This window comes from Pelophylax lessonae (assembly GCF_965119305.1).
Source record: "Pelophylax lessonae genome assembly, chromosome: 6".
Taxonomy (NCBI): Eukaryota; Metazoa; Chordata; class Amphibia; order Anura; family Ranidae; genus Pelophylax; species Pelophylax lessonae.
In genome coordinates this window covers 43,579,582-43,594,907 of record NC_138773.1, presented here as the reverse complement: position 1 = coordinate 43,594,907, position 15,326 = coordinate 43,579,582, and the positions used below count along the sequence as shown (strand labels likewise).

Here is a 15,326-nt window from a genome sequence, read left to right as displayed (position 1 = left end):
ATCTCTCTCTCTCCCACCACCCCCTCTCTCTCTCTTCCCCTCCCCCTCTCCCTCTCTTTCTCTCACCTCTTGCTTTGTCTCTATTTCCCCCTCTCTCACCCCCTCTCCCTCTCTCACCCTCCTCTCTCTCTCTCACCCTCTCCCTCTCACCCTCCCCCCTCTCTCTCATTCCTTCCTCTATCTCTCATCTCTCCTCTCTCTCTCTCATCCCCCCTCTCACTCTCTCTCTCTCATACCCCCCTTCATCCCCCTCTCTCTCATCCCCCCTCTCTCTCATCCCCCTCTCTCTCACCCCCTCTCTCTCACCCCCTCTCTCTCATCCCCCTCTCTCTCACCCCCTCTCTCTCTCTCATCCCCCTCTCTCTCTCTCATCCCCCCTCTTTCTCATCCCCCTCTCTCTCACCCCCTCTCTCTCACCCCCCTCTCTCTCATCCCCCTCTCTCTCACCCCCTCTCTCTCTCTCACCCCCTCTCCCTCTCTCACCCTCCTCTCTCTCTCTCACCCTCTCCCTCTCACCCTCCCCCCTCTCTCTCATTCCTTCCTCTATCTCTCATCTCTCCTCTCTCTCTCTCATCCCCCCTCTCACTCTCTCTCTCTCATACCCCCCTTCATCCCCCTCTCTCTCATCCCCCCTCTCTCTCATCCCCCTCTCTCTCACCCCCCTCTCTCTCATCCCCCTCTCTCTCACCCCCTCTCTCTCTCTCATCCCCCTCTCTCTCTCTCATCCCCCCTCTTTCTCATCCCCCTCTCTCTCACCCCCTCTCTCTCATCCCCCTCTCTCTCACCCCCTCTCTCTCTCTCTCATCCCCCTCTCTCTCTCTCATCCCCCCTCTCTCTCCAAACACCCTCTCTCTATCTCCCAACATCCTCTCTCTCTCTCTCTTCCCCCCCCCATCACCCTTTCTCTCTCTCTCCCTCCCAACACCCTCCCTTGCTCTCTCTCTCCCCCAACACCCTCTCTCTCTCTCCCACCACCTTCTTCCTCTCTCATCCTCCCTCACCCTCCCTTACCCACCCCCCTCTCTCTCTCCCACCCCCTCTCACCCCCCCCCCTCTCGTGAGTTCTCAGGGGTTCTTGCTGGGACTTGTAGTCCTTCAATTTTGGAGGGAGTCACATCTGTTAAACAGGAAAGAGCGGGGCAAATTTACATAGGAGTGGGAGGGGGCGCCCAATTTTAGTCTTGCCTAGGGCAGCTCAAAACCAAAATACGCCACTGCCCCTGAGGACATCTTTTGGTAAGAAGGAATTACTATGGGGAACAGCGCCAGGCAGAACCACTTACCACCATAGGTTTCTAAACGGCAAAGTGGTGGACCCTTTTTTTATGCACTACCATTTATAAATGACACTGCAATAATCATCCTCGGGCATCTAGTGCTGTCTTTAACCCCTTCCCTACTAACCGTCGCCTTTTTATTGTGGCAGGGTGACTCTCCTGCGCAAATCGATGTAGACCTTCATCAGTCGCGAGCGGGAAGCTAGGGGGCGAGCGCCGGCGGCTCGCTCCTGCCCCCACTCGGCAGTAGGGAAGCCGATGCACGGGTCAGGTGGCTCCGATTGGCGCCTAACACCCGCGATCGCTCCCCGCTGAGAGAGAAGAACGGTCAGCTGTTGTAAACACAGCTGACCGTTCTTCTCCCTGGAATGATCACAGAGTGCCTGTGATCCTTCTATATAGGATCACATGTCTCTATGGTCATTTCAGAAGCCACGCCCCCCCCCACAGTTAGAATCACTCCCCTAGGCTCACATTTAACCCCTTGATCACCCATGGGTTAACCCCTTCCCTGACAGTGTCATTATTACAGTAACAGTGCATATTTTTAGAACTGATTACTGTAGTAATGTCACTGGTACCCCCAAAGTGTCAAAAATGTCAGTCAGGGGTCCGACCTGTCTGCCGCAATGTCGCAGTCCCGCAAAAAATCACAGATCGCCACCATTACTAGTAAAACAAAAAAAAAACAATAGAAATGACATAAATCTTTCCCGTAGTTAGTAGACGCGATAACTTTTGTGCAAACCAATCAAAATACGCTTATTGCGATTTTTTTAAACCAAAAATATGTAGCAGAAAATAAATTGCCCTAAAATGTTAAAAAATTTAGATTTTTAAATTTTTTCTTGAGAATGTCATATAGCAGAATGTGAAAAATATTGTTTTTTTTTTTTTTTTTTCAAAATTGTCGCTCTTTTTTTGTTTATAAAAAAATAAAAATTGCACAGGTGATCAAATACCACCAAAACAAAGCTCTATTTGTGGGAAAAAAAGGACATCGATTTTATTTGGGTACAGCGTCGCACGACCGCGTAATTGTCCATTAAAGTAACGCAGTGCCGAATAGGGCCTGGTCAGGAAGGGTGTAAATCTTTCTGGTCTTAAAGTGGTTAAAGGCTGTGAATCAAGCAGACTGAGGACAGCTCCATTCACAGATACTGAACAGAGGAGATCCGTGTGGCTCTGTACCTTCTGATCACTGGGAGTAATTACCAATATAAACAGTATAGTGATTTAACCCCTTCTTCTTACAATGGAGAAAGGGAAGGAGGAACTAATAAATGAATGATTCATCCATTCCACATCAGTGGCAGCAGCAGGTATTCAAGGTTGTGGATATTTTCTAACCCTATCACTCCCCCTTCTCTATACAGGCATACCCCACTTTTAAATACACAATGGGACCAGAGCATGTATGTAAAACGAAATGTACTTAAAGTGAAGCAATACCTTTTTTAATTTCTCAATGCGTGTAAATACACTAGCTCCATAGGAAATCTTGGTCAGCTTGACATGGCACTGCTCCCAAACCATAAGTGACAAGGACACCAAGCTTAGGGAGCATGTTAAGGGGATCCAGGACTATGACATGGTAGATTACCTAGACAAGCTGGCCATCCACAAATAGGATATGTTGTAGTCCTGGGTCCCCTCTCGGTGCTCCCTACGTTTGGTATCCCTGTCACTTATGGTTTAGGAGCAGTGCCATGTCAAGCTGACCAAGATTTCCCATAGACGTCAATTTTAAAAACTGGGAGTAGTGCCGTGCCAAGCTGACTAGGCTGTGTCATACTCACAAGTGTACATAAAGTGAGTGTACTTAAAACGGAGTATTGTTGGATTCCCGGGTTTCGGCACCAAAGATGTAAGGGAAATCACCTTTTAGACCACAAGCTGATTACAAGGAAAGAGGTTTAATACTCGTATACGAGGAGACAGGTTATACTGACACACTGCTGTTAGCTTACTATGACCCGTCTGGTTGGCATACATGTCTCCTTATCCTTATATACGCTTTGGACAAAGTTAAGATTGAAACCCCCCCCCCTCCTTTGGACAATGATTGACAGCCTTTAATATATCCTAAGGGGGGGGGGGGGTTGAACAGTATTCTATTGTATTCTAAAACATCTGGACAGGATATACGAACATCATGCAATATAGTGTAATGTAAGGTCTTTAACAAAAACCATATGGCAGGATATGCAGTAGCCACTGTTTAAATTCTTAGCAGAATCTGCTGAAGAAATGCAGTTTCTAGGTATACTCCATATATATATATATATATATACATAAATGATTATAACACATATAATAATTATGAAACATTCATCATTTCTTTAACAGGTATGCCGGTATGTCAGCTTCATCCTGTCTTTGACCTGCCGTGACCTATACATTAACCCCTCACCACCTCCTACATCTACAATTGACCTGTACCTTTAATATATCTAGTGCACTGTTACCAAGCTTCATGACCTAACCCCCTCAATACCAGCACGTTTATTCATTTGCAAAAATAAATTAAGATCACCCTGGGGTGTCTACTTTTCAAAAAGTTATTGGATTTCTTTATAGCGCTTTTGATCTTTTTTTCCTTTATATGGTAAAAAAAAATAAAAAATAAATTAAAATAGTTGTTATTGAATACCGCCAAAAGAAAACTTTATCTGTCTAAAAAATGATATAAAATTAATTTGGATACAGTGGTAACTAACCAATTGAAAAACAGCCTGGTAGGAAGGGGTATTACAAGCTGGTACTCAAAAGGTTAAACAGAGAAAAACTAAAATTTGCTTTAGTTGATGATTTTTATGCAAGAACCCGGAAATACATAAAAAGCGGCATACAGGGGTTCAGTGAAGGTGGCGGTGAAGGTGTGGAGGTGCCTGTTGGGTTCACAAAGTTCGTAGAAGGACAAAAGCCCGGTTTCGTAATTCATATAGATCCCGATTGCCTCCACTGGAGACTTTTTCTCTTAGAAAAACTAAAATTTGCTTTAGTTGATGATTTTTATGCAAGAACCCAGAAATACATAAAAAGCGGCATACAGGGGTTCAGTGAAGGTGGCGGTGAAGGTGTGGAGGTGCCTGTTGGGTTCACAAAGTTCGTAGAAGGACAAAAGCCCGCCTTCGTAATTCATATAGATCCCGATTGCCTCCACTGGAGACTTTTTCTCTTAGAAAAACTAAAATTCGCATTAGTTGATGATTTTTATGCAAGAACCCGGAAATACATAAAAAGCGGCATACAGGGGTTCAGTGAAGGTGGCCGTGAAGGTGTGGAGGTGCCTGTTGGGTTCACAAAGTTCGTAGAAGGACAAAAGCCCGGTTTCGTAATTCATATAAATCCCGATTGCCTCCACTGGAGACTTTTTCTCTTTGGTTTTATGAATATTATTGTGGCAAATTCTAAAAAAATTATTTTCATAATGGCCCCAAGATTTCGCATTATATCCTATGTAAGTTTCTTTGCCCATTTTTTTCCTCTCTAGGCTTTTAGCGGCCACCCCTATCAACCACTTCTTGGCCTGACTCACATCCACCTCCCAGTAGTGTTTCCCTGATGAGAAGCTGCGTGTACTTAATACCTGGCAGCACGCAAACCTCTCTGGGCAGCTGGGTCTCTTCTGACTCTTGTCAGTATAAGAAGCTGACCTGAGATCCTCAGATAAAATAATGTTATTATGAGCTGTGTTTATATCCAGTAAAATGTCTGCTTTCTCCATCACTGAGAACTCCCTCTTTATTTTCAGGTCAGTAAGGCCATCAGCAAAGAGTAGAAGTCCCCTGTGAAGCATTTGTAAGATGGGTGTCTCATCAATGCAACCAGCATCACTCATGTCACTGATGATCTCACATCTTCCAGGATTGAGGTCATCCGTCCCTTGCTCTTTTTCCAGAAAAGTAAAGTAATCCGCAATATCACACAGATCTTTGATCTGATCGATCTTCCTGGATTTCTCGCTCTTCTGTGTCTCCAACTGTTGGATCAGCCTTGAGACCGACTTGATGACCTGCTTCTCCTGTTTGAAGACCTCACACAACACTTTCCACTCAAGACCATCCAGTTGCCCCCTGATGTCTCCAAACAGCCCATTGACCTTCTGAGCGATTGCTGATGCTTTTGCTTTTTCTTCTTTTCTGTAGGTGCTTAGATTGTCAATGCTTTTTTCAGTTTCCAGTATATCGGAGTCCAGTCTTTCTGTTAGCTTCCTCAGCTTCTCTTTCTTCTTCTCCGAGGCCTCATTCAGAAGCTCCACCTGGTGTCCTCTATGATGACCCGCCAGGCAGCAGGACACACAGACACTGACCATGTCTTCTGAGCAGTAATATTTCAGGATCTCCTTGTGTATGGAGCATTTTCTGTCCTCCAAGGTAACAGTAGGTTCAACTAAGATATGTCCAACTAATTTCCTGTGTTTAAGCAAATGTCTTTCACAAAAAGAGGATTCACATTGGAGACACATTTTAACAGCTCGTTCAGGGAGGTCACAGTAGGTACAAAAGGTCTCAGCCTTCTCCTGGTCTGTAGATTGGAATGTCTCCACTATATTACACAGCTTCCGGTTCTTCTCCAGAGTAGGACGCTCTGCAAACTCCTCTCTGCACTCCGGACAGGAATAAACTCCAGACCCCTCCTGTGTATCCATCACAATCACAATACAATCCCGGCAGAAGTTGTGTCCACATCCAAGTGACACCGGCTCTGTATAAAGGTTCAGGCAGATGGAACAGCTCAGCTCTTCTCCTAGAGCAGCAGACGCCATTGTACAAACAGAAACGAAACTAAATTTTCCTGTTATTTCCTTAACTGTTCAGTATACAAGGCGGTGCCAATGTCTCTCGCCTGAGGCATTTCTGTACACAGATTATGATTCTGCCACAAAAGTTCATTGTCAGTTTCTAGCAATATTAACCTCCCTGGCGATATGATTCTTTTGGATTTTAGGTGCTGAAAACGGTACCATTATTTTGCATGTGATTCTTGTGAATGAGCAACCCAAACCAATTGTATACATTTATTATATATATGTATATATATATATATATATATATATATATATATATATATATATATATATATATACGTATATATATATATATATATATATATATATATATACATATATATAATAAATGTATACAATTGGTTTGGGCTGCTCATTCACAAGAATTACGTATATATATATATATATATATATACAGTGGGTACGGAAAGTATTCAGACCCCCTTAAATTTTTCACTCTTTGTTATATTGCAGCCATTTGCTAAAATCATTTAGGTTCATTCTTCTTCCTCATGAATGTACACATAGCACCCCATACTGACAGAAAAACACAGAATTGTTGACATTGTTGCAGATTTATTAAAAAAGAAAAACTGAAATATCACATGGTCCTAAGTATTCAGACCCTTTGCTCAGTATTTAGTAGAAGCCCCCTTTTGATCTAATACAGCCAGGAGTCTTTTTGGGAAAGATGCAACAAGTCTTTCACACCTGGGTCTGGGGATCCTCTGCCATTCCTCCTTGCAGATCCTCTCCAGTTCTGTCAGGTTGGATGGTAAACGTTGGTGGACAGCCATTTTTAGGTCTCTCCAGAGATGCTCAATTGGGTTTAAGTCAGGGCTCTGGCTGGGCCATTCAAGAACAGTCACGGAGTTGTTGTGAAGCCACTCCTTCGTTATTTTAGCTGTGTGCTTAGGGTCATTGTCTTGTTGGAAGGTAAACCTTCGGCCCAGTCTGAGGTCCAGAGCACTCTGGAGAAGGTTTTTGTCCAGGATATCCCTGTACTTGGCCGCATTCATCTTTCCCTCGATTGCAACCAGTCGTCCTGTCCCTGCAGCTGAAAAACACCCCCACAGCATGATGCTGCCACCACCATGCTTCACTGTTGGGACTGTATTGGACAGGTGATGAGCAGTGCCTGGTTTTCTCCACACATACCGCTTAGAATTAAGGCCAAAAAGTTCTATTTTGGTCTCATCAGACCAGAGAATCTTATTTCTCAACATCTTGGAGTCCTTCAGGTGTTTTTTAGCAAACTCCATGCGGGCTTTCATGTGTCTTACACTGAGGAGAGGCTTCCGTCGAGCCACTCTGCCATAAAGCCCCGACTGGTGGAGGGCTGCAGTGATGGTTGACTTTCTACAACTTTCTCCCATCTCCTGACTGCATCTCTGGAGCTCAGCCACAGTGATCTTTGGGTTCTTCTTTACCTCTCTCACCAAGGCTCTTCTCCCCCGATAGCTCAGTTTGGCCGGATGGCCAGCTCTAGGAAGGGTTCTGGTCGTCCCAAACGTCTTCCATTTGAGGATTATGGAGGCCACTGTGCTCTTAGGAACCTTAAGTGCAGCAGAAATCTTTTTGTAACCTTGGCCAGATCTGTGCCTTGCCACAATTCTGTCTCTGAGCTCTTCAGGCAGTTCCTTTGACCTCATGATTCTCATTTGCTCTGACATGCATTGTGATCTGGAAGGTCTTATATAGACAGGTGTGTGGCTTTCCTAATCAAGTCCAATCAGTATAATCAAACACAGCTGGACTCAAATGAAGGTGTAGAACCATCTCAAGGATGATCAGAAGAAATGGAAAGCTCCTGAGTTAAATATATGAGTGTCACAGCAAAGGGTCTGAATACTTAGGACCATGTGATATTTCAGTTTTTCTTTTTTAATAAATCTGCAACAATTGAAACAATTCTGTGTTTTTCTGTCAGTATGGGGTGCTATGTGTACATTCATGAGGAAGAAGAATGAACCTAAATGATTTTAGCAAATGGCTGCAATATAACAAAGAGTGAAAAATTTAAGGGGGTCTGAATACTTTCCGTACCCACTGTACATACACATATATATATATATATATATATATATATATATACACGCACCTATATACACGTGTATATATATATCTATATGTATACAGTAAACCCCCCTCCATTGCGGGGGTTACGTTCTGGACTCAGCCGCGAAAAGTGAAATTCCGCGAAATAGAAAAACCCTATTAAAATGCATTGTAGGCATGTTTATTTTACTGTCACTGTACGTGTAAAAGCATTTTAGGGTCTTTAAACACACTTTTAAAACAATAGAAACTCATTTAAACACATAAAAGATACTAAGAGACAGAGCAAGAGCTATGGAAAACACAAAAATATTTCATTTTTAATGATTTATATAGTAAAATAACATTACAAAAAAACCCGCGAATTACCGGGACCGCAAAAACTGAACCGCGATGGAGCGGGGGATTACTGTATTTACGTATCTATATACACGTATGTATATATATATATATGTATATATATATATACATATATATGTGTATATATATATATATATATATATATATACACACACACACGTGTATATATATATATATATATATATATATATACACATAAAAAGTACAGTAAAACTGCAGGAAAGGGCACTGGGGGGCAAACTAATATGATTTTTTTCTATTTTGAATAGTATCAGTGTGTTTGGTGTGTTTTTACATTTGAATTTGCCGCCGGTTCCACCCCCCTGTGAACGTCACGTTGCAGGAGACGGAAGTCGGGGCATGGAGACGATCGGGAGGAAGATCGGCTGTGAGACACCGCCGGGACACATCGCTGGATGCCGGTGACAAGGTAAGTAACCCTGCTTACAGGATCCAACGATGCTTCTGGCGGTACCCCGAGTGTGGCTCGGGGTTACCGCTTTTGGCTCTGAAATTTAATCCCGAGCCACGCTCGGGAATACCGCTAAGAAGGTTAAAGGTCTTGTTCCTAGAGATGGAATATGTAACATTTTCCTATGAAATTAAAGCGCACAGAGTTCAAGTAACAATATCCTAAGGCTACGTTCACATGTTAGCGTAGCGGACCGCGGGCAGAATCACCGCGATTCGGCCCGCGATCCGGAAATCATTGCAAATTGCGGGATGCCTGTGCGTTGCAGTTGATTTGCAATGGCACCCCAAACGCTGAGCGATGTTGCTGCGATTTCCGCCTGCCGAATCGCGGTAACATCGCGCAGACAAAATCGCGGGTCGCATGATGCCCCAAAGAAGGTCTTGTACCTTTTTTTGGGTGTCATGCGACCCATGATTTTGTTTGCGCGATGTTACCGCGATCGCGGCAACATCGCACAGCGTTTGGGGTGCCATTGCAAATCAACGGCAACGCACAGGCGTCCCGCGATTTGCAATGATTTCCGGATCGCTGGCAGAATCGCAGTGATTCTGCCCGCGTTCCGCTACGCTAACATGTGAACGTAGCCTAAATGATAATCTGGCAGGGAAAGCTTTTTTACTTTGGGGGCATCTCTTTTTATTTCCTGTTGGGTCTTTAGATCAAGCAGTGAGGGAAAATCTCTTAACAGAAATAAGAGATAAGCCCCGTACACACGTACTGATCGTCGGCCGAACGATCGGCCGTCTTTTGTCCAGGGCCAGGGGTGGACTGACAACTCATGGGGCCCCCGGGCAATCAGACATCATGGGGCCCCCTGTGTCCACACTCAAGCCACACAAAGCCCCACCTACAAATTGCAGCTCAGCCACATAGAGTGGGCATTTAAATATCTACCACAGCATAGCCTGCATGGAAGTTCCTGGCTTCTTTCTGTAGTGTGAAGCCTCTCATGGGGTCCCCTACTGACCCTGGGCCCTCGGGCAGTGCCCTAATCCCCGAATGGTCAGTCCGCCCCTGTCCAGGGCTGTCGTGTCTGTTGAAAACTGCAAAAGACTGCACACGAATTTTGTCAGGCCAACAACAGCCGACTGCAGAAGTGATGTCATGTGATGGTTAACTTTCCTTGTCTTTTTTCTTTTCTGAGCATGCCCAGTCTTGCTAATCTGCTGTCTGTTGGCAAAAATCTGTACTGACTGGCGAACAATCGGCCGTTCTGGTGTTGGCCAACAAAAATTTTAATGCCTGCATGACAGATTCTGTTCGGCCGAAAATGCGCTGTCGGCTGTCTGAAGCATCATACTAACAAGCCGACAATCGGCCGATCGGTCGTCAGCCGAATATTTCGGCCGACAATCGGTACGTGTACGGGGCTTTAGTATCTATAAGATCAGATAATAAACAAAATAATGTGGTTAAATTTAATAAAGTGTTTGAGCATGTTCAGACATTAAATTGTGTGAAGAGTCACTTCACTTATCCAATCATTTGAAAAGAAAACCCTGTTTACTCAATTTTTCTACTCGATTGGATGATAGGTGTGTGTGTGTAGGTGTCAGGAATGTGGTACCAGCCATCAGACTAGGATATGTTGTTTGGCTAATTTGTGTGCGCATGAGCATAAAAGACAGATTGCTAAGCACACATGCACACACTGCTGGCAAATGGCCTATTTAAACTTGAATCCTGCACTGGTCCTGTGTTGTTTGGTCTTTAGCCTTATCCCCATGATCCAGTCTTGATGTGCATCCGTGATCCTGTTACTGACCTGGCTTCTGCTCTGACCCTGCTCTTGGATTATCCCTACCTGTTCATGTTTGCTTCTGCTACCGACCCCGGCCTGGACTACTGACCCTGCTTCTGCCTAGTGATTCTGTACCTTGCTGCCTGATTGTTGCTGACCTCTGCCTGTTCCTGACTGTGATTCTTTGTACATCCTGGTGTATACCATCCACTGAACCTGGTCCCATCACCGTGCATCATCAGCTGTATGTCTGCTCATCAGATACCAGTGCCCTCAAGTTCCTGTTCGCAGCTGCTACACCTTGGCACTTGTGCCTTTCTTTCACCCCTGCAGTCTCTGTCTCACTATTCAGGGCTGCTTGGACGAAACCTGTGCAAGAGGCCACACTCGTCATCTCAGGCTTATGTCTTATGGACCATGGAGGAGCGAGTTTGGGGTGGAGGAACTTGACTGGCTTGCACAGGGTCCTGATCTCAACCCGATAGAACACCTTTGGGATGAATTAAAGTGGAGACTGAGAGCCAGGCCTTCTCGTCCAACATCAGTGCCTGAACTCACAAATGCGCTTCTGGAAGAATGGTCAAACATTCCCATAGACACACTCCTAAACCTTGTGGACAGCCTTCCCAGAAGAGTTGAAGCTGTTATAGCTGCAAAGGGTGGGCCAACTCCATATTGAACCCTACGGACTAACACTGGGATGCCATTAAAGTTCATGTGCGTGTTAAGGCAGGCGTCCCAATACTTTTGACAATATAGTGTATTTCTGCTAAGATGCTTAGGTCTTTGCAAAATAAAGTCCTTGCTGTGACAGTAATAAGGTCTGGGCACACCCACGAGTCAAATCTAAGTTCATTTTCTACAGCAGTGATGAGAAAATTAAAAAAAAGCAGTATTGAATTTTTTTTCAAACAAACCAATGATGGGGCAATCTTCCTCCCACTGACATCAACTAAGGGCACTATTCCTCCCACTGATACCAATGATGAGGCATTGTCTACTCCCACTTGCCCCAGTCCAGCCCACCTAAAGTCTGAAGAATGCTAAGCTGGACCTTTGTTTAATAAAGATTGGAGAACCCGGTTCTAGGTATATTTCATATAAAGTTGGCTGCCACCTTTAACCATGTTATATAACCCAAGATGCAATTGATATTGAACTGCAGGGAAGGCACTGGGCTGGTGTTTACCTTTGGTTTTCTAAACAGTTAGGATTCTGAGGATTAGGATGCAAATTTGCCACTTGGACCAGTCACAGATTAACCCAAAATAGGTCATTGGAGTGTGGAACCCTGGGAGCTCCGACAGGGCCGGCCTTAGGTGTTCAGGCGCTCTGTGCGAGCTAATCCTGTAGCGCCCCCCCCCCCCGCACGCATTTTCTTGCACCTTTTTTTGCACTTTATTTGACTTTTCTTTTTTATGATCACTAATAACTTAGCCCCCCTTACATCAAAGACCCCACACACAAAGCCCCTCTTAATTTAGAGCCCCCCTACATCAGAGAGCCCCCCCACACAGCCCCCCCCCCTTACATCAGAGACCCCCCTCACATCAGAGACCCCCCACACAAAGCCCCACTCACATCAGAGACCCCCACACAGAGCCCCCCTCACATCAGAGACCCCACACACAAAGCCCCCCTTACATCAGAGACCCCCTACACACACAAAGCCCCCCTTACATCAGAGACCCCCCCACACCAGGACACCCTTACATCAGAGACCCCCCAAACAAAGCCCCCCTAAATTTAGAGCCCCCTACATCAGAGAGCCCCCCACACAGCCCCCTTACATCAGAGACCCCCCCACACAGAGCCCCCCTCACATCAGATACCCCCACACAAAGCCCCCCTCACATCAGAGACCCCCACACAAAGCCCCCCTTACATCAGAGCCCCCTTAAATCAGAGACCCCCCCACACAAAGCCCCGCTCACATCAGAGACCCCCACACACAGCCCCCCTTACATCAGAGACCCCCCCCCCCACACAAAGCCCCGCTCACATCAGAGACCCCCACACAAAGCCCCCCTTACATCAGAGACCCCCCCACACAGAGCCCCCACACACAAAGCCCCCCTAACATCAAAGACCCCCCACACAGAGCCCCCCTCACATCAGAGACCCCCCTAACATCAGAGACCCCCTACACACACACAAAGCCCCCCTTACATCAGAGACCCCCCACACAAAGCCCCCCTTACATCAGAGACCCCCTTACATCAGAGAGCCCCCCTTACATCACAGACTCCCCACACAAAGCCCCCTTACATCAGAGACCCCCCCACACAGAGGTCCCCACATCAGAGAGCCCCCCTTACATCACAGACCCCCACACAAAACCCCCCTCACATCAGAGACCCCCCTTACATTTTTTGAAGGAGAGAGACCTCACTTACCTCACGCTGTCTGCAGCTTTTTTTTTTCTTTAAACTTCCCGCCCACACATCCCTGGGGAGTGTGGGCGGGGCAGGAGGAGAAGGGGGCGGGAGGAGGAGGAGCTGACGATCTCTCCTCTGGCATCCCTGCAGGGAGGAGAGATCTGTCACAGTGGATCGGAGGCTGAGCTGTGTGTGATACACAGCTCGCCTCAGACTGCCTCAGTAGGTGATGTGACCGAGGCACAGCCGCACAGCGGGAGGTGAGCGGCCGCCGCGGCCTGTGTTAACCCTGTCCAGGCCGCGGTAGCCGCTTACCTCCCGCTGTGCAGCCTGATCTTCTGCGAGCTGCGATGGCCGCACGGCGCCCCTGTTGCCCATGGCGCCCTGTGCGGACGCACAGCTCGCACACCCCAAAGGCCGACCCTCAGCTCTGATACCATGGAAGTACCCTATATACACTGCTTAAGAAAATTAAAGAAACACTTTGAAAACACATCAGATCTCAATAGGGAAAAATATCATGGTGGATATCTACACTGATATGGATTGGGTAATTAGTTAGGAATGAAAGGATGCCACATCGTTTGATAGAAATGAAAATTATCAACCCTGCAGAGGGCTGAATTCAAAGACAACCCGAAAATCAAAGTGAAAAAATTATGCAGCAGGCTAGTCCATTTTGCTGAAAGTTTATTGCAGCAAATCAAAATGGTACTCAGTAGTTTATATGGCCACGTGCTTGTATGCATGCCTGACAATGAGAGATGACAGATGGTGTTCTGGGGTATTTCCTCCCAGATCTGGACCAAGGCTTCACTGAGCTCCTCAAGAGACTGAGGTGCAACCTGGTGGAATCAGATGGGCCGAAACATAATGTCCCAAAGATGTTCTATTGGATTTTGGTCAGGCGAGCGTGGGGGCCATTCATTGGTTTCAATTCCTTCATCCTCCAGGAACTGGCTGCATACCCTCACCACATGAGGCCGGGCATTGTTGTGTGCCAGGAGGAACCCAGGACCCACTGCACCAGCGTAGGGTCTGACAATGGGTCCAAGGATTTCATCCCAATACCTAATTGCAGTCAGGGTGCCATTGTCTAGCTTGTAGAGGTCTGTGCGTCCCTCCATGGATATGCCTCCCCAGACCATCACTGATCCACCACCAAACCGGTCATGCTGAACTATTTTACAGGCAGCATAACATTCTCAATGGCTTCTCCAGACCCTTTCACATCTGTCACATTGGCTCATGGTGAACCTGTTCCCATCTGTGAAAAGCACAGGGCACCAGTGGTGGACCTGCCAATTCTGGTGTTCAATGGCAAATGCCAACAGAGCTCCACAGTGCTGGGCAGTGAGCACAGGGCCCATTAAAGGAGGTTGGGCCCTCAGGCCACCCTCATGAAGTTTCTGATTGTTTGGTCAGAGACGTTCACAACAGTGGCCTGCTGGAGGTAATTTTCCAGGGCTCTGGCAGTGCTCATCCTGTTTATTCCTTGCACAAAGGAGCAGATACCGGTCCTGTTGATGGGTTAAAGTGATAGTTTTTTTTTTTTTTTTTTAAATAACAAATATGTTATACTTATCTCCTCTGTGCAGTTGGTTTTTCACAGAGCAGCCCAGATCCTCCTCTTCTTGGGTCCCTCCTTGCTGCTCCTGGCCCCTCCCTCCTATTGAGTGCTCCCACAGCAAGCAGTTTGCTATGGTGGCACCCGAGTCAAGCTGCAGCTCCATTCAGACACAGTGCTGCCATTCGGCCCCCTCCTCTCTCTCTCCTGATTAGCTAACTGACTTTGATTGACGGCCGCGGTAGCCAATGGTGCCGCAGGTGTGTCTCAGCCAATCAGGAGGGAGAGTCCCCGATGGCCGAAGGGACTCGTGGACATCACTGGAGAGAGATGGGGCTCAGGGAAGTATTAGGGGGTCTGAGGGGGGCTGCTACACACAGAAGCTTTTTTATCCTAATGCATAGAATGTATCTGACTTTTTTAACTTCTTTAAGGACTTTTTACAGCCTTGTCCAGCTCTTCTAGAGTAACTGCCTATCTTCTGAAATCTCCTCCAGGCTCTTGAGACTGTGCTGGGAGACACAGACAACCTTCTGGCAATGGCACGTATTGATGTGCCATTATGGAGGAGTTGGACTGTCTGTGCAACCTCTATAGAGTCCAGGTATTGCCTGATGCTACCATTAGTGACACTTACTCTAGCCAAATGCAAAACTAGTGAAAAACAGTCAGAAATGA

General features: G+C 46.3%; 1 protein-coding gene across 1 annotated transcript in view; it reads right to left on the bottom strand.

Annotated features, from left to right (window-relative positions):
• CCDC78 (coiled-coil domain containing 78) overlaps positions 1-6,149 on the bottom strand; it is a 136,978-nt gene extending 130,829 nt beyond the window's left edge. The window contains exon 1 of the mRNA XM_082262303.1: positions 4,870-6,149. Coding sequence (XP_082118429.1) covers positions 4,870-6,048 — 1,179 coding nt within the window. The 5' untranslated portion in view covers positions 6,049-6,149. The remainder of the gene's footprint in view (positions 1-4,869) is intronic.
• Positions 6,150-15,326: the final 9,177 nt, after the last annotated feature.